The following is a 20,261-nucleotide window of genomic DNA, read 5'->3' as shown; positions in this document are numbered from 1 at the left end:
ACCCGACCCGAGCGGCACAGTTAAATTTAGAGCCCGAACCCGAAATCTTTTTTTTTTCCCCCACAACGAATAGCCAATTAAAAAAAATGCTGTATTTCGCGATTGTAACCCGAAAGTATTTCAGGACCCGTCGGGCTCGGGTCGGGTAGCAGGCCTCTAGTCTCGTTAACCCTGTCTGCTCACGCTATATAAGCCTGGTTCATTCTGTCACTCATTGTGAAGTCTTGCATGTGTCACAGCTGCAGTTCTAAGCCTTTTATCCTGGTTCTCTTGTGTCTTGTTTTCCTGGTTCTTGATATTCTGCTTGTTTTTCTGGATTGCTCTGTTTGCCTCAGCCCTGAACTCTGTCATTGTTTGGACTGCTTATTGTGTTTGACCTCATGCCTGTTGTGGATTACTCTCTAATAAACTACTGCACTTGGATCCTCAGCCTTAGCGTCCCTGTGCAGTTTTGTGACAGCTTGGATGCTGTTAGGTGGTTGTCCACAAGGTGTATTTATATTCTTATTATTTATTCATCTTGTGAATATTTTGAGCTTTAATTTTTATATTTTCAGTTAGAATTTAAATTTTTTGTTTTGGGTTTTGTCTTTTAATTATTTCTTAAATGGTATTTATTAGTATTTCTGTATAATAGATATTTATTTCATTTCTAATGTTAGTAATTTTAGTACTTATTTTTTTCAGTTATGTAACATTTCTGATTTTCATGTAAAAAAATCTTAATGTTTTTCTTGTAAAATTAATTTTTTATTTTGGCCTTATTTCAATTTATAGAAAACGAATTTTAAGAGATTTAGTTTAAAAAGCTTCTAAAAACTATTAAAAACCATTTTTGTTAATTGAAATAAATCTAAAATAAAATATTAATATGAGAAGAAAACTTATTTCAGTTAGCTGTCAAGGCAACATTTCTAATTTTTGTTTACTAAAATTACTAACTGGGAATAAATAAAAACTAAAACTGAAATAAAACTAAAATTGAGATAAAAAAAAAATTTATTAAACCTAAATAGCAATATAAAAAAAAAAAGACAAACAAAATCACAAAAATAAAACTGAAAAAGTTTGAAAACTGAAAATATAAAAGTAAAATCTAATTCAAACTATTTATAAGAACTATAATAGTAAAAAAAAAAATACTAAAACAACTTTTGCTATGGGGATCTGACTGGTATCTAAGCTGTTGCTAGGCGGTTGCTTTGTTTTTCTAGGTTCTTGCTAGGGTTTAGGTCATTGCTAAACAGACAGATAATGCGGTGACTTGGTGACTTGGCGCATTAATATTAAATTCAGTTGTGCAGTCACATGAGTGCATATTTCAAGTATTTTACAAATCAGTATCATCCAATCAGAATTCAGAATCAAAACTATCCATTTTGTAATAAAAACACTTACCACTTCTTAACTTTGATCACATTTATACTAAAAGCTTTATGAAACATTATTCTCAGGTGGTTCTGGGAAGGATTATATTATCAGATTTTGGAGCATGATTTCAACTGTAGACATAAGCAGTTTAATAGAGCTGCTGTCAGGGTGGAGTGTCCTGTTCTCAGAACATCCTGTTTCACATTATATATAGATGACATCTATAAGTCTGAGAGAGGGAGGGTTTGGAGAAATGACTGGGAGGATGAGGTGGTCCTGCTGTTAACACACCGATACAAACCCACTCAGAGCTGAGCGCTAATATACAGGCAGACAGAGCCAACATGCTGGCACACGCTCACGCCGTATCCCACCGCAAAACAGCTGCATCAGCGTGATGAACGTTCCTCGGACACAACTTCTCTGTGTGATCTTTTTGATTTAAAAAATGTTCTCTTATGCCTGTACCAAGGCAGTATCCAGTATTACTATGGTATCCTTTGATGTGATGGAATTGCACTGTAACTAGCATGGCAAATGAATGAAAATGATAAAAAAAAAATTGTACCATGCTAAATTCTACGTAACAAAGTATTACAGTGAAACTGAAATGCTTACAAATTTTGATGTAATTATAAATTTTACCTTTGACGCCTTCCTCCATGCACATTTTAACACTGTCAGTGTGACTATAGCAGCCCATAGCTCAGTGTGTTAATGTTGCAGCACTTCTGCAGAAAACCTGTTTAAAAATAATTTTGTGTTTGAGTGAGCGGTCAAACACGCTTTCCACAGATGGCAGTATAAGTCTCTTCATAATTCATATGCAAACGGAAGATGTCAGGGGGAACGTATCTGAAAGATGTGCATGGGGGGAAAAGAAGTGGGCGTCAAATGCTTTCACCTGTCAGAGAGCTTCTGAGACTTTACGGGCCCGTTCCACACACACAGCTTGCAAGTTCACTGAGCTTTTTTGCAAATTAGCTGCAATTGCCATTCTTTTTTTTTTTCTTCAAAAACGAAATTTATTTGCATTTATATGAATAAAAGAATGCAAGTACAGCGACCAAATAAATGTCAAAAGGTTAACAATGAAAGCTGCCAATTTAACATGCAGGTAATTATAACCAAAATAATGCATTAAAAGCATTAATGCATTTAATCATGCGCCATGACTCGCAAGACTTGGTGCTTGTTACTAAAGATAAATGATTCAAATAAAAATGTAGACTGAATGCATACTAACTACCTGAACTATTTTTTTTTAAATAAAACAATTTAGAAGTATGAAATGTATTGTCATACTTTGATGTCTTGTCTATGCTTTTTAGAATTTTTGAATCTATTTATTATTTTAGCCCAATTTTACAGACACAAAATGAGAACAGCACAAAGCAAGCATTTGTAAACTGTTTTACACTATATTGAAACTCTTTCAGTAATGCAGGAACCCTAAACTATTTTTTATTTAATTTTATTTAATTTAATTTAATTTAATTTAATTTTTCATTTATTTATTTGATTGTTTATTTATTTGATTTACAGTTATTAATTTAATTAATGAATAAATAGTTTAATAAATTAAGTAACTTGTATAATTTAATATGATTATAATTATTATAATTATTTTAATAAAAAATGGATTGGCAACCCTAGTTTCAAAATAGTATACAAAAGCTGTTTTTTTTTGTGCTATTCTCATTTTTTGGATGTAAAACTTGGCTAAAATAATGTTTAATTAGAATATACAATACTTTTTATTTTCTGATATGTATGGATTTTCAAAGTACAACAAGGTATTATGTGTTATTAAATGTATTATTTTATATGATTTATTAAATCACTTCAGTCTCTGAAGCCTGTAATCTTGTTACTACTCTGGCACATCTTTATTACCCCCCGACTTCACATTTTCTCACTGGCTTCTACATATTCACTCATTAGGTTGGACATTGTGTGATGTTCCTTATTGCTGTCTCTGCAGAATGAAAATGCTCGCCTTTCATGAACTGTTTTTGGAACTCTATGGCTGGAGGATACGCCCGCAATAACTCTCCCGCTACGTCGCTCTCTCTCTCTCTCTCTCTCTCTCTCTGTCTTTCTCTACATGAGTCTACACTTCAGAGAATTCCTCAAAAACTAAATTCTACACATTTTGAAGAAATCTGCAGTCAATATATGAAGTCTAAAGTACTTCATACGCACTGTATGTTTGTAAATGAAAATCTGAAACTCTTCACAAAGCTGTTAAAGGAATATTCTGGGTTAAAATTGCTTTTGATTAACACACTAAAAATGTTAGACTCGTCCCACTCTTTAAAAAAAGCAAATAATAAAATTAATTGACAGAAATCGATTTGCAACTGAAGTTAATGGTTCAGTTATTCCATCTCTGTTAAATGTGTTGTTTTAGGGCTTTTTTTTTTTTTTTTGTCATAAGTCCGATACGGGATTATATAGTTAACTAAAACTAAAAACATTACAAATATGCTAATTTATTTTAAAATTCATTACTTGAAATAAAATAAAATATAAAAAATTTATTATATTTCAGAGATTTGCCAAAACATTTATCATTTTTTATTTAATCTAACTAAAGCTATAAATAAACTAAAACTAATAAATAAAAATTAATTTAAAAACTATTTAGACATTAAAAAACTAATAAAAATTACAAAAACACAGCAACATGAATAAAACTTTAACTCAAATTAAAGTGAAAATGCAAAATATAAAAATAAAATCTAATTGAAAATATTAGTAAAAACTATAATGGTATATCAATGTTATTAATGATAATGATTAATGATATTAAATTATACTTGCTTGAATTTATTATATGGTATCTAATTTAAAATACCTACACTGTAAAAAATGACTGTGAATTTAACGGTAAAAGACTGTAAAAATGCTACAGTAAAAACCTGTTAAATGGTTAACGGTAAATTCCCCTACTATATACGGTGAAAAACTGTATTGGACATTACATGTATTGGGCATTAATTTTACGGTAGTATACCGTTTTTGGAAGTGGAAAAGACGGTATAATTTACAGTGAATAACCGTAAATTGACATTCCCAGAATTCTATGCGTTACATTTCAAATTTGATGTTTTTTTGTTGAAATAACTATGTTTCTTCTTAGTTTTTCTTATCAGTTTTGTATGGAAATTTTATGGAATTATTTTACAGTGTAGTATAAAATTAAAACAGGATAATTGCTGTATAATATTTCAGATTTGGTATAAAGGAGTTTATACGGATGCATTTTTGTGTCAAGATAAACGTAGCATTTTTACAGTCTTTTACCGTTAAATTCACGTTCATTTTTTGCAGTGTAGAAAGTCAATATTACAATGTTACATTTTTCAAAGTATAGTTGTCATCCACCAAAGTACAGGCTTCTGACATGAAACCAACAATATTATTATAAATTCATCTTAATGTCAATATGAAAGATATTACGAAAGTAAAAAAGGGTTTGTGAATGCTATGCATTTCCAAATAAAACAATATGTGGTGTATGACTTCATTTTATTTGATGAAAGTTGATTAGTTTTACTTTGGAATAGCATGAACTATACAGAAAAAGACTTGTCTTGCGTTAAGAAAAGTAAATTGAGTTCATTTTGATTTCATGTTGACGTAGGTTTCGTTATAGTTCAAGCCTGGTTTTTGTATAAATGTCCTGCGTTCTCTTAATGTCTTGACTTCTGAACATGTATACGAGGAGATGAAGCCTGGAATGAGCACAGACAGCTGAGGGATTCTGGGAAGTGTACCATATAACGGAGTGATGATGCATTGTGCATTCTATAGTGGATAGACATGAGAAGTGTGCAGAAGTAAGTCAGTACAGTATGTAGGTTACTTGAGAGTGGGAAATGCAAAGGCCTGTATGGCTTGAGGGGATCTAGCACGTGGGCCGTGGCATCTGACTGCTAAATGAATCTAGGGGCTTGCCAGCATGTTGATGCCACAAGCACACAGCAGATAAATTTGCCAGACTTTAAATATTACATCAAAAACCAGCGTTTTTCTATTTCAGGCCTCTCCTAAAAGTATATTGATTGGAGAGTAATCGTCAAGCTTTTACGCGGATGGAAAGTGTTCTTATAAATGTGATTTCGGTTTGCTTGTCTAGTCGGTGTGTTTTTTTGTATATCGCTCGGGGTGCCTGGATTATTAATTGTATTTAGGTTTTTGCTGGTTCCTTTTCGTGAACATTTTCAGTTCTGGTCCTTCTGGTCAGTTCTGATCTTTTTTACTCTTTAGGAGAAGCTCATTTTTCTGCATTTCAGATTTTCTGCATTGTCGTCTTGGCAAACAACTGTATGAATTATGAATTGAAATCAGTTGTAAACACGTACAATGAAGACTAAACTGTCATGGCAGATTACAGCGAAATTAAATATTTAACTGCATTTTATAACCCTTCTTTTCTTGATGTTGTATTGTAGATTGAAAAGATCATGAGTCTAATTGGCAGCATCGAGATCTCCAAGGAGCATCACCCTGCATCGGAAGGTAAATATAAGATGTCAACAGAATGACTTTGCAAACTGTGTAATGTATGGATTTTAAAGTAATTATGCAGTTGGTTACCTAAATTGATTTTCAAATTTAGGGTTAGGGATTTACCTAAATTTTACAATCTTACCACTCAAAAGCAAAAATTACTTCATGTCATGCCAAACCTGAATGACCATCTTTTTATCTTTCTATATTTAGCTTTTATTTTTATATTTTCACTTTTGATGCTCAAGTTTTACTCATTTTGTTATGTGCTTTAGTTTTAAGAATATATATATATATATATATAGAAAAATCAATAATTTTGACCCATACAATGTATTTTTGGCTATTGCTACAGATATACCCCAGCGACTTAAGACTGCTTTTGTGCTCCAGGGTCACATTTAGCTTTATTTTTTTTTTTGTTTTAGTACATAAACTTACTTTTTTCTGTTAGTTGCCAAGTGAACATTTTTGTTAAAGTTTAATATTTATATTTTATTGTATTTCAGCTATATTTCAAACAATTAAACCATTTTTGATAGTTTTAGTTTTAGTAAATTAGGACAGAATTTTAGTTCAAACTAACTTCCTACCATGGAACTCATCTCTAACCATTTGAAATAAACACATGAAATATAATTCTACAGGGTTTGCTGATGTGTTTTTTTTGTTTGTTTGTTTGTTTTTGAGAATGTTTTGTATGGCAGAATTTTAGGATATCAAAGCTATATAACCTATAAAACAATGCTACTAAAGTTGCTGAGAAAGCAAGCGATGCGTTTTTGTGTTGCATGTTTTTTTCTTTCCTTAAAGGAAACAAATGTGTCTTTTTGCAAATATAAAATAAATATTAATACATTTATTATTAAATATTATTTTATTTTTATTTTAGATTGTTTTATTTGTATTACTGTTATAATATTTTAAATATTATTTTATATTAAATATTCTGATACTATTCTGATACCATTGCTGTACCATGGTAATGCCAAAGTACAATGGCATTTACATGATCGAATGTACTTTAAAAATACTATGATACTATAGTTAGTACAATTCCTGGAGGGCTGGAGCCCTGCAGAGTTTAGATTCAACCCTAATTAAACACACCTGATCCAACTATTTAAGTTTTCAGGCTTATTTGAAAACTACATGGTGTGTGTGTGTGTGTTGGAGCAGGGTTGGCACAAAACTCTGCAGGGCTCCGGCCCTCCAGGAACTGAGTTTGACACCCCTACTATAGTACATCAAAAGAATGGTATTATCATGGTACACGCCCACAAGACCAAGATATTGTTATTTTGCCATGGTACAAGTAAAAAAACGCTGAAATTGCTTAAATGATTAGCTCCTTTCTGCTAAATTAAAGTTGCTGAGAAAGACATTGTAATTATTGCATTATTTTGTGTTGCATTTTTTTTTCTTTCCTTAAAAGAGGAAACAAATGTGTCTTTGAAGGAAAAAGTATAGATCTTTAGAGGCAAATGAAAGTCTCGTTAAAGGCAAAAACATTATAAGATTAATTGTTATTTTAATAAACTGACAGCCTGATTATAAATAATCATATTAATATGTCTAAACAACTAATCCAACTAATAGTCTAGCCTCTGTGACAGACCACAAAGCTTTGCTTTGGCTGAATCATCCCTCGGGCCAGAACTATTTCACCAGCGTCTTTAACAACCAGCGGTTTTCTTTCTCAAGCACATGCTCTCACTTTTCACCCCAATTTGGTCTGTGTCTGATATTTTTGTACCTGATATTTTGACACAGACACCCTCTGGTACACAATGGGCACCGAGGGCCTACTTTAAAAAGATGAGATCACGATCCATTTACAGTGGCCATCGCAATGATACTCAGTAATTAAGACTTGATATTTTTTTCTTCTTGAGTGGAGCCTCCCAATGTAGTTGCTATATATGACGAGAGAGCACTATATTTTAATGGACTTTTCTGGGAGAGATACAATTATTTAGAAATTGTAAAGCAGAGGATCACTTCAAAGGAACAGACAGCACTATTGTTCTGTGAAACATTGTCCTTGAAATTCTCACGGGAGTTGAGTTGTTTGCTGTTGTTTGATAAAAATGCCAGTGTTTTCTGAAATATGTGATTTTGTCACACCTCAAATTCTTAAATTCTCTCTCTCTCTCTCTCTCTCTCTCTCTCTATATATATATATATATATATATATACACGTTGTCTTTACAAGTGAAAGTTCAGACTACCATATTACATTCTGATACCATCGATGTACCATGGTACTGCCAGAGTACTTTCTTATATCATGTACCATGACATTTACATGTTACTCCAAGGTGCTTCAAAGAATAGTACATCAAAATTGGTTTTTATGTATAAGACCAAAGTACTGCTATTGGTAGCGCCATGGTACAAGTTAACAAAAATGCTGGCATTGCTAAAATTATTGTCTTCTTTTTGCTAAATTGCTGGTGTTTTTCCTAATTTTGCTCATGTCGGATAAAGGTGTCTGCTTAATGAATTAATGTTAGTGTATTTAATATGTACTACTATGTTACATGTAAAAAAAAAAAAAAAAACATGGTACCAAATCCATGAGAAACCATGTTGAAATTCAGTATGGTGGCATTGCTAATATTGTTGGCTAAATTCTTAGTGTTCTTCTTTGTTTTGCTAGTTGTTTTGGATAAAAACATAAAATGCACCCCAATACTTATACCTCCTTCAGAAGTGAGCGTCCTTTTGAGCCTGCAGATGTTTGGATGCACTTTACATATCAAGCCTGATTCAGTGTCTGTATGTGAATAACGCCCTGGCAGGCTGACAGTTTGTATGATTCCCCTGCTCTCAGCTGCATGCAGATAATGCCCTACATGCATGCAGAAGCAGCACTCATGTGTGACACTGAATTAGACCACATCACGGTACGGAAGATGTGCACACGAGACACGAGCGCTACAGTTTGATCACGTCTGGAAAATCTGAATTCTGGCATTTGGACTTGGATGTGTCCATTATGAAGGTGGGCACAGGTGGGATTATGTTAAGTGCAGCATGTGCACGGTGCATTTCGCTGACTTAACGTTTAACGTGCAACCCCAGAACCAGCCCCCCTCTCCCCACCGGTACAGTGACACATTCACGAATTGAATTCCTCTGACGATTTACCGTGGTTTGTGGCTTGGCTACAATTTAATTTTTCATAGAGAGAGTGCAGAGGTTCTGGAAGCACTGACGTGCGGAGGGGATAGGGATGGGGTTGCGGGGTGCGGGGTTAGAGGAACCTGTATGGGTTTTTTTCCCTCGTTCTTCCTCCCCTGACTGATCCTGGCACAGTAGTGTGTGGTTTGGGTTTGTCTCTTGTTCCTTTTTCTGATGGTGTCCTTTCTGCACCAGCAAGATCAGAGAGCCTGCGTGCAATTTTAATCAGTACAGGGAGCGGGGAATAGATAGAGGGGCAGAGAGGGAGTGAGACAGAGAAAAGGGGGTGGGGGGATTGATCGCCACAGAGAGAGAGAGTGCGTGTATGTGAGACAGATAGAGAAAGAGAGGCATAAAGACGGGAGGGAGGGGGTTTGGGAATGAGCAGAGCGTATATGCCGTGCAGCGGGTCTCAGCATCAGACGGCATATGGCAGCCCTGCAGAGCTCTCGGAAAGGACTCTGTCAATGAGAACTGGGGTAAAAAGCAAGTCAAAGAGGAAAGAAAGCCAGAAACAGTGAGTGGACATGATTCTCAGCTAAACTGAATGCATAAGAAGATGTCTTTAAGGTGATTACCAGCTGCAACCGATGCGCTACCAACGGCTTTCTAGAGGAGCACTATGTCATTTGGATGTTTTGCTTTGTGAGTGCTGAATGCAGCTGCTGCTGTGACTGAGCGTTCCCGGATCAGGGATGCAGCAATCCTTGCCCCCAAGCGCAAGACCCTTAGGAACGTCTACAAGAGGAACGGAGCGACCAGAGCAGGGGGCTGGGCTGCAACAAGAGGGACCGTGCCATCAACGGGGCTTTCTTATGGGGTTATCCATCCATTGTTGGAGCTCACCTTATTTCTGTTGGATCAAGGCTTGGCTGTACCTCGCTTTGATGGTGTGCTCCGTTCTGGTATGTTAGCCCGACGAGGTGCGTCTAAGCTCAGAGGGACCAGCAGTCTTTGGATTACCGTGACCAGAACGCTGCCTGATTGGGGCCCGAAGGACCCTTAGGAACGTTTTCTAGAAGAACAGAGTGACCAGTGCAAGGGGGCAGGGCTGCAAGAAGCGGGACCAAGCCATCAACAGGGTTTTCTTATCAGTTGTTCTCACTGGATCACGGCTTGTTTTTATCTTGTTTCGATGGTGCATTCCATTCTGGTATGTTAGCCCGGCGAGGTGCGTCTAAGCTCGGAAGGACCAGGAGTACTTGGATTACCGTGACCAGAACCCTACTTGATTACGGACTGCTTGGGGAAGTGGTCAAACCGGCTACTTTCTAATGGTGGGAGGGGTTCCTCATCAACAACTGGGAAATGGGAAAATGTGTCATGAAGATCTTTCAAAGGAGGAGCTGGCATCACACAAGGTTTCTGGTGGCATTGTGGTGGACTGTTGATCAATGAGTTGGACTGCTTGGTTTGAGGATCCATGACTCTGTTGAAGCAAACTCACTGACATTGGTATTCTTACTCTCCAACTGTTCTTAGGGCTTTACTAAAGGGTTTTGCTTCCAATTTCAAGGACAAGTCTGTTTTATCGAGCCTTGCATTGTAGAGGAATGTTTGTTTCATAGGGGCAAAGCAGGGGCACTTTCCTGCAACCTCCGGATCCATGACTCTGTTGAAGCAAACTCACTGACATTGGTATTCTTACTCTCCAACTGTTCTTAGGGCTTTACTAAAGGGTTTTGCTTCCAATTTCAAGGACAAGTCTGTTTTATCGAGCCTTGCATTGTAGAGGAATGTTTGTTTCATAGGGGCAAAGCAGGGGGCACTTTCCTGCAACCTCCTAGTAGCTTCTTGTAGATCTCGATATTTTGCTGCAAGCCAAAAGCTCTTGTTGAACTTTTATGATCATCCTGTCTGTGCAAAGTGCTGACATCCCTCTGCGTAATCATTTGACTCAGATACAGAAAAGCTGTGTAGACGTTGCTTTGTTTGTTTGCCTCTTCTTGAGGAGCAACACCAAATTGTCCCAATTAATTGACTCCTTTACTTGACACTCTTCTTTAAAGGACTACCTGTCAAGGTCTACCTCCATACCCCATCAGCCTTGGCTCTCATCTCCACTGCACTGAGGGCTTGTGGAGGAATCTCCATTACTAGTTTAGTCTGTATATCTGGGCCCTGCATCTAGCGGAGGCCCGTCGCTCAAGCCTGGACACTGCCTTGCTGTTGCTGCTGCTGCCCTCAGCTCTGCTGGCCAAAGATGATGTGGCAGTGCCACATCTCGGCCTCCGAGTGCCGCTGCTACAGGCTAAACGGTTTTTCGCTGCTCAAACGCCATCCTTTGTCGGCAGATGCAACTGGGGGCCGCGTGCTGGAGCAGTCGGTGGGGGAGTGGCTGGAACACGTGGGCTTTCCTCAGTACGAGAGCAAACTGGTGCTCAATGGCTTCGATGACCTGCGTTACATGGTGAGTGGCTTTTGTGTGTGGTGATTGATTGACACAGCAGGTTGGTCAGGGGATGTGGTGAGTTTCTATATATCCAATAAATGAGGGCCGAAGATATGATAAAAAGTACCTTTTTGTATCCTCAATGTAGATTCAATGCATAATGTGTTTTTTTTAATTCTGTGATATTTAATTGCTATAATGAAAAAAAAAATCCCAAATTGAAAAAAAAAAATTCACATTAAAAGTTTATTTTCAAAATAAAAGTGTAATTTCAGTGTTTCAGATTATGCCATTTCAAGCATTGTCTTGCATTTTGACATGCTATAAGCCATATAAAATTGTTTTAAACAGTATTTTTTTCTACAAATGTTGTATAATTACTGATGCATTTTTATGATCTAAGACTACATGGAATATTTGTTCATTTAAAACATTTAATTCAAAACATTGCAGGACTATCTAAGTGAACTGCAAAGCAAAACAGCTAAAAGGTGATGAAAATTGAACAATTAAATAATGAAAAAGAAATTGTTACTTAATTTCAGTCACAGTACCTAAAATATAATTGTGTATAAATAGATAAAGTCAATTGGATGAAAATGGATGGAATATTTAAAGTTGATTCATTCTGTAGATTCATAGTATTAAGGTATCAAGCTTTCACCAAAAATGTAATGTAATGTATTTTTCATTAGTTATTTAATCAAATGTATTTTTGTTATTTTATATGCATTTTAGTATTTTTAATTAGATAGATAGATAGATAGATAGATAGTATATGCATATATAAATGGTTTGAATATTCCTGCAAGGCACTGACTAAGTGTCTGGTGTTCACAAGTACTAGATGTACCTGAAACTGTTGTCTCAAACTACCCCTGCTGTCACTATCACGCAACACATGGTTGTTCTTGTAAACGTAATAAAGCAGAAACTAATGAGAATGTGCATACGTTCAGGGGAGTAACGTGATGGAAGATGAGGACCTTCACGAAATTGGCATCACCGACCCAGGCCACAGAAAAAAAATCCTTCATGCAGCAAAAAGCTTTCCAAAGGTAGTGTGTTTCAGTCCCTAAATAGTATTTGGACACTATGGCATTTATTTTTAAAAGGATAGCACACTTTTCAAGCACACATTTCATCCACTTCCACTTAAAATGACCTTGGGACTGGTTGGTTAAAAGTCATTGCAAATATATCTCAGAAAAGTGACGTTAGCTCTGAAAAAGATTTTGTTTGCACTTGGTTAGATATTTTGTCACACCACATTCAGACATTTTAAGTGTTATTTAAGTGTCCAAATGTCTCTCCTGGCTTCTCAGAGTGAATTATATTTGCTATGCTATGCAATTTATTTTGAGACAGCATTTTTCTCCTCTTTTAGGTGAAAGCTCTGGGGTGTGATGGCAGCACCTCTCTGTCCTCATGGCTGGAAACTCTGGGTCTTGGAGAGTATCTGCACAACTTCCTGTCTAGCGGCTACCGCACCCTGGACTGCGTGAAGAACCTGTGGGAGCTTGAAATTGTTAATGTAAATGTGCTTTTCATGCCGGTGTGATCTTTTGTGTGACGTGTGTACTGTGATCTGATGCATTGACAAATTTTCCCTATGCAGGTGTTGAAAATTGGCCTTCTTGGTCACAGAAAAAGAATCATAGCCTCAATAGCTGAGCGACCGTATGAGGAAGCACCTTCGAAATCCAAACGCTTTTCCCAACTCAAGGTAATAGACATAATTTAGCATCATTTAGGCCCAAAATGAATGTAAAATTTCAATGCATGATATTCATATATAACAATAAATATGCTTTACCTTGCTAATGTTTATCAGATTCAGGACCTGCTGTCTCAAAATACGTCACCGCTCAGTTATATGGATCCGTACACCAGTTCCATGGATATGTTGCTTCCGCTGGGAGAATCAGGCAGAAAGAGCAGAGCATTGGATCAGGATGGCAGTATCTCCCTTCGCTCCTTCGGTGAAAGATCACGCTCACATGTAAGCACCACTGTGCCTAAGATCACTGTGATTATAATGACTCCTTTCAAGTAATGAATCACATTGGAGTCATTCTGTGAGAAATGTTGCAAACCGTGTCTAAGCAGTTCTACATTACACAACAAAAAAAAATACATAGTTTTTATTAATATTTTGAATCAGTTTTTTTTTTTGATTTTCTGTTTTCGTTTTCATTTTAGATCAAGTTTTAGTAATTTTGTTTTGTTTTTGTTTAGTTTTTTTTTATGTCTATGTTTTTATTATTTGTATTTTTTTATTTTTTTTTCAAATTTTAGTTTTAGTTATTTTAGTACATCAAGGTAAACTAAATTAAAATGAGAAATGTTGCCTTGGCAACTAGCTGTGGTTTGCTTATTATTTAATATATTTTTATTGTTAATTTTTAACAAAAAATCTGTAAAAACTGTTTTTCTTTGAAGAAGCTTATTTCTGTTAAATGAAATGAAGATTTCAGTTCAGATCTAGTTTTAATACTAAAAGTGATTTTTTTTCATGAAACATATTTAGTAATATTTACTATTTATGTTTCCACATGCTCTCTAACAAATTAGTTAAAATGCTTATGAGGTCTTTGTGAAGAATTCATTCTTGTACATGTTTGAATGCTGATGTCTGTTACCACGGGGCACAGTAACACGTCTGAACACCACAGAACATGAATAATTCATAATTCATAATTCATAAATAATTTTTTTAATAATTGAAACTCATTATGTTTTTAAATTAATGGAGAAACAATAGTAAAATGCTGCAAAACACCATTAAATATAACTCCACTTTGAATATAAATATACAGTGTGTCTTTTTTTAGTTGGTGTGACTTTGACTCAGATTGCACTTGTTGTTTTCTGTTAGGACCGTCATGCAGATCGACATTCACGCCCAAGTATTCGCCCTTCCAGTCACTCTGCCACATATACCACAGTCTCCACCTGGCACCATCACCCTGATAAACTCATCACCGAGTCCTGCGTTTATGAGGCTAGAGTAAGTCTTTTCTTTGAGGATTTGTCAGTTTATACACTTCACAATAGGAATGGATTGCATCTGAATTAACAACATAAAGATGCAATATTTCAAAAGGAAAAGTTCACCCGTAAATGAATTTTTTTTTTAAATTTACGCATACTCAGGCCATCCAAGATGAGTTTGTTTCTTCATGAGAACAGATTTTGAGAATTTAGCATTACATCTCTTGCTCACAAATGGATGCTCTGCAGTGAATGGGTGCCATCAGAATGAGAGTTCAAACAGCTGATAAAAACATCACAATAATCCACAAGTAACTCCAGTTAACATCTTGTGAAGTGAAAAGCTGCATGTTTATGAGCAACAAATCCATAATTTTGTGATGTTTTTATCACAGGAATAAATGACATTTTACAATATATATTAAAATAGAAAAAAGTTATTTTGAATTGTAATAATATTTCATGAAATTGTAATTTATTTTTATTGTTTATATTTTATTTATATTTTACTATTCCTCACATGTAACATGATTTAAAAAAAAAAAAAAAAAAATCTACTAAGTGAATATAAATTTCTGACATTCTGACCAGTATTTAGGGTCTGTGATCATCCGAGACCTACGAGGAATTGAATCTACACAGGAGGCCTGCGCTAGAATAAGGGTACATATATATATATTAGTCAGTATGCTATTATTTAATGTCTTAAATTGTTTTGTGAAACAATTATGATTTCTTGCATTCTAATGTTTACCAGAAATCAAAGGATCACCGGAAAGGTCCCGTCATAATACTGAATATCACCTACAGAGGAGTCAAGTTTGTTGACGCGGCCACCAAGGTAGGAGCAACTGCCAATACATACTGTAACTTAAGTTAACATTGGTTTACCTTAGTGTAAACCAGGAGAATTGGACTGTTTCTCATTATTAATGGTGTTTGCTAAGCCATCACTATCAGAGTTAGAGATTTGTTCGACAGTAACCTGTCCTGCACTATTTGTGGCACAGACATGAATGATAGATTATGGTTATATATGGTTACATCGGGTTATGAATTAGTGAAGTGCTGATGTTTTTAGCGGATGTTTGAAAATTGTGATGGACTCACTCTATATTTTTGTACTTTTGCAGGTGATGGTTGCAGAGCATGAGATCCAGAACATCTCGTGTGCAGCCCAGGATCCGGATGACCTTTGCACATTTGCTTACATCACAAAAGATCTGAAGTCTGGTTACCACTTCTGCCATGTCTTCACTACAGTAGAAGTGGTGGGTGTTGTTTTTATCTGCTCTTTTATAGGGGAACCAATCAGGGTTGACAGAGAATAGGTTTGTTAAAGTCAATAGAAAACAACGTTTTCATGTTTAAAGTTGCCATGTTTTGCAGCTTTATTTTTTAATTAATTTTAATATTATTAACTTTTATATATTTTTCAATGATTTTATAATACTAAGGTGTCAAGGTGTTTTTCACCAAAATGTTATTGAGTTTAAAAAAAAAAAAAGTATTTAATGTAATTTTGTTATCTTATATGCATTTTACTAGATAGATAGATAGATATTTTATTGGGCTACTTCTCACTTGCAAGTTACTAAAATAATAAATGTGAATATGAATGTAAATTTCTGACAGAGTGAATTGAATATACACAAGATAATATTTAAATATAATATTTAATATTTAATTATTTTATTTTTATTTGTTTCTGACATATTGAATTGAATCTACACAGGATATTAATTTAATGTTTAATTAAATTTCTTTCTGATATTGAATTGAATCGACACAGGATATTAATGTAATTACTTTTTAACATTAAATCTACATAAGGTATCAATTACATATTTAATTTAAAGTTTCGTTTTTTAAAATGTATTGTTTGTTTCCGACATTGAATCTACACGGGATTTTAATTAAATTTTTAATTTATTAGAATTTTTTGCCCATCTCTCTGACCCTTATAATTGAACAGTGGACTCCTTTATGTAAATGAGCTCTATTGTGATTGGCTGTCCTCTTGACATTTGAAAATGAGCAGTGTTGCCAACTTAGCAATTTTGTTGCTAAATTTAGCAACTTTTCAGACTACCCTAGCAACTTTTTCTTCCAAAAGCACCTAGCAACAAATTTAGTAATTTTAAAAATTGATTTGGCAACCTTTAGCAACTTTTGATAAGTGACAATAAAAAGGCACACATTTTCCATCCAAATTACACAAAAAGAGGAAACCACAGATGCCTAGCAGTACACACATCACGTGAATTGAGTTAGCTGCTATTTGCAATTGTTCAATTTAATAATAATAATAATAATTGAATAATTTGATAATTGAACAATTGTTCATTTATGATACACTTTGTTAGTAGCTTGTACCTGCGATTGTTGATCAGTTAGTATACTGTAAGAAAAATGGAAAATCTTTCAGGACATTATCCATTATCCATCATCCATTGTAACCCTGTAACCCGAAAACACAATGCGTAATTTAAAATTTAAAATGCAGGTAAAAAAAAACCTGTGTAAAATCAATACAGAAACTTCCGTCATATGAAATAATTCAAAAATGTGTACGTTTTCAATAATTCAATGTATTTAAAAATACAGTTATTTATATTTTAATATTATATCATGCATATTATTTTACAAACAAAATTAACATATATAAAATATATTTTTTGCTGAGATCTGATGATGTGACAATTTTGCGTCGTGATTACGCAATGATGTCATTGCGCAATGACATCACAACGTCATTTAGCAACTTTTAGCAACAAATCGACCTTCCTTTAGCAACTTTCTCTGAAAATTAGTTGGCAACACTGAAAATGAGTAACACTTACAGGTTGCAGTTTGACTGTCAAGGTCCAATATAGTTTTCTCTGCCACTTTTTTTATAGCCTTACTGAAAGTGAACATACATATTATGTAATGACTCCGCTAATGGCTGTTCCCCGTACAGACACAGACCTATGAGATCATCCTGACGCTGGGACAGGCGTTTGAGGTAGCATATCAGATGGCTCTCCAGGCACAGAAGGCCCGTCGTCACAGTTCATATGCTGGTCCAGCCTCCGAAAACATAGAACCCAAGACCAACAGGCCCACCTCGCAGTCCCGCAACAGTATGCGCCGCTCCACCGTGAGTATGACTTCAGCAAATGATATGTGATATCATAGTATCATGAATATATTGTGTTCACATATTTTTGATTACTTCAGAAAACTGTTCTCCCACAGTTTGTAGAAAAGTAGCATTTACAGTATCAATTTATTGTACTGTTAAAAAAAATGAAGAAACACCAAGAATAGTTTTGAATATGTTTTTTATGTTAGAAGTGTAGGATGAAAAACAGGTAGTGAAACCATTTAAAATTCCCCTTCATGTTCAATTGTGATAAAGGATCATATGATTTCCATCTTTAAAAATGTGAATTATTTTATTAAGACATATATGATGGTGGGGTAAAAATGTACTGCATTGTAGGAATTACCAACATGATCCATGGAACAGGTTTAACTGTGTCAGAGAGGTGTCACCTCCAGTCCCAGTGTATTTTTCACGTTTTATATGTCTTTATTTTGTTGGCGTTAGCCTGTAATCTGTGTCTCTGTGCTTCTGCCCGGTCCTCCTTCCCAGGGTGCACCTGTGCTTGAATGCTGCTGCTGTTACTGTCACACGTGCTCCGCCCACCGTCCCTCCTACCTCCCGCTGCCCTCTATCAGCCCTGGAGTTCAGGTTCTGCTCTCTCTCTCTTCCTCACATTCTCCAGCACTCTTCTTCCTGCTACGTCTCTGGTTTTCTCTTCCCTGCCACTTATTCACTTTACTAATTTTCCTCTTACGTTTCCAGTTTTCACTGTTATCCACCTATTTTTCCCTCCCCCATATACATTTTTGGTTGACACTAGCAACAGGTCACAACTTTAAAGTGTGGTGTAAGTAAAATCGTTTAGAAGTTTAAAGGTTGCAATCATGTACAAAATTCAAGGATGAGCATATGTTGTGTCATTGGCAAATTCTTGTTTTGGCCTGAGGATGTGCTCGATATGTCAACAGAAGCAGGTTTGCTTAAACGAATCTCACAAACCCTGTCAAGAACATACCTGTCCAGATGATATTTCACTCCAGAGTCAAAAGGAAATAAGATATTGTATTTTGCATAAAAAAAATGATGCCTATTTTGTATTAAATTGTTTTGCATTGTGACATTATTTTGATGACAATTAAGAATTGAAAAAAATGGCAATATATTATTATGTGTGTGTGTATACACATTTTAAATCTGCTTATACTGTGTATATATATATATATTTTTTTTTAATAAATGTTAATTTATTTTAGTATTTATACTTCATTGTAGTGAATTTAATATTGCTTAATCCTTACAATAATACAGTAAAAAGTAAAACATCCGTACACATTATTATGGTAATTACAAATTTGTGCATAATTGTCTTGGAAATAATGTCACAGTGCAAAACTCTAATGGTTCTAAACATAAGCTTAATTTGAATGTATGCTAAATGTAATTTCTGAAGGGATTTTGGGGTGAAATGTGACCCAGACGTTTTCGGGAGATTTATATAATTATAGTTGTACTTCACAGATCACTACACAATTCTTCAATTGGGTTCACCATGCCTGGAGCAATGTCTTTCAAATTACTAGAAAACAATACTGGGCCTTTTCATAAAGTGAAGCGAAAAGTTTGTGTCGCCTAACAATGTCATTGAGAGGACTTTTCAAAAACAAAGTATTGCATTTTAAGCAATACTTAAAATGTTGTGTCAGCAACATTGGAGACAGCTATCCTACATTTACACTTTGTCAAATTCAAAACGTTCACTTTTTTGAAAACAACTTGAAATGACAGTATCAGGCGACCTTCTTAAAAGACGCCACTTTTAACGATTTTAAGATGAAGATTGTGTGCCAATTGAATTTAAGAATCCCCTTGTCTATTAACTTAGCAGATAGACTGAGCATCTGTTTGTGTATAAACGCCCAAACCAGCATCAGGTCCAGAGATCAGTGTTGTTGTCTACGGTGATTTCTACATGGTGTTCATCCTCAACGGCCATCTCCTCACTTGTGTGAAATGTGGGTTTCCGTTGGCTGCCATTCTCTCCTGCAGTCTCACTCCTCGCTCCTGCTTCTCCGGCAGATCGACCCTCTGGAGCCGGAAACGGACCTGCAGTCCCTGGGCAGCACCAGTTGGCTCTACGAACCACGGGAATCCTCCAGACCTTCGAGTAGCACCAAGTATGAGACCAGTTTTTCAAAAGAGTTGGGTCTGTCATCTCGATTCACATCCAGTGCTTCCTTTTGTCTTACCAGGCATCTGCAGCTCTGAGGCCCTCGGAAGAAATACTATGCCTGTTTAGAGCGTTTAAAGGTTGGGATTTGAAATGCAATACAGTTTTACTGGGAAGAGTAGAATACAGCCCCAAGAAAATGGAATAACCAAGACAACATTCCCATTCCAATTTCATTGACTTTTTATCTAATAAGGGAATCCATTTGGTTTCGTAAAGTTCTATATTTGTAACTTTACATTGTTAACATCACATAGTAAGTGTGTGTATAACCTCTATGTTCATTTTGTGATTGATGATTTGTTCTGTAAAATTAGTTACCTCTTAGATTTCCACTACAAAGACATTTGCAGAAAAATGAGACAGAATATTTTCGTAGACATAATAATGGTAAATGTTACTATATTAAATTGCAAAAGAATTCCCAAGGTCCCACAATTATCTTTAGAGAGAAGATAATGAAGCCAAGTATAGAAAAAGCA

General features: G+C 35.3%; 1 protein-coding gene across 1 annotated transcript in view; it reads left to right on the top strand.

Moving 5' to 3' along the window:
• LOC107744400 (ankyrin repeat and SAM domain-containing protein 1A-like) overlaps window positions 1-19,817 on the top strand; it is a 26,568-nt gene extending 6,751 nt beyond the window's left edge. Inside the window, exons 2-14 of the mRNA XM_016558028.1 lie at window positions 5,832-5,898; window positions 11,370-11,485; window positions 12,427-12,525; window positions 12,855-13,001; window positions 13,086-13,193; window positions 13,302-13,469; window positions 14,346-14,477; window positions 15,053-15,124; window positions 15,219-15,302; window positions 15,595-15,732; window positions 17,424-17,603; window positions 18,102-18,200; window positions 19,629-19,817. Of these exons, the coding sequence (XP_016413514.1) occupies window positions 5,832-5,898; window positions 11,370-11,485; window positions 12,427-12,525; window positions 12,855-13,001; window positions 13,086-13,193; window positions 13,302-13,469; window positions 14,346-14,477; window positions 15,053-15,124; window positions 15,219-15,302; window positions 15,595-15,732; window positions 17,424-17,603; window positions 18,102-18,200; window positions 19,629-19,817 (1,599 nt within the window). The remainder of the gene's footprint in view (window positions 1-5,831; window positions 5,899-11,369; window positions 11,486-12,426; window positions 12,526-12,854; window positions 13,002-13,085; window positions 13,194-13,301; window positions 13,470-14,345; window positions 14,478-15,052; window positions 15,125-15,218; window positions 15,303-15,594; window positions 15,733-17,423; window positions 17,604-18,101; window positions 18,201-19,628) is intronic.
• The last annotated feature ends 444 nt before the right edge of the window (window positions 19,818-20,261 follow it).

The sequence above is a fragment of the Sinocyclocheilus rhinocerous genome, unplaced genomic scaffold (assembly GCF_001515625.1).
Source record: "Sinocyclocheilus rhinocerous isolate Xijiao unplaced genomic scaffold, SAMN03320098_v1.1 scaffold1488, whole genome shotgun sequence".
NCBI classification, from domain to species: Eukaryota; Metazoa; Chordata; class Actinopteri; order Cypriniformes; family Cyprinidae; genus Sinocyclocheilus; species Sinocyclocheilus rhinocerous.
Note: the sequence above shows the minus strand (reverse complement) of the source record. Positions and strands in the feature narration are given on the sequence as shown.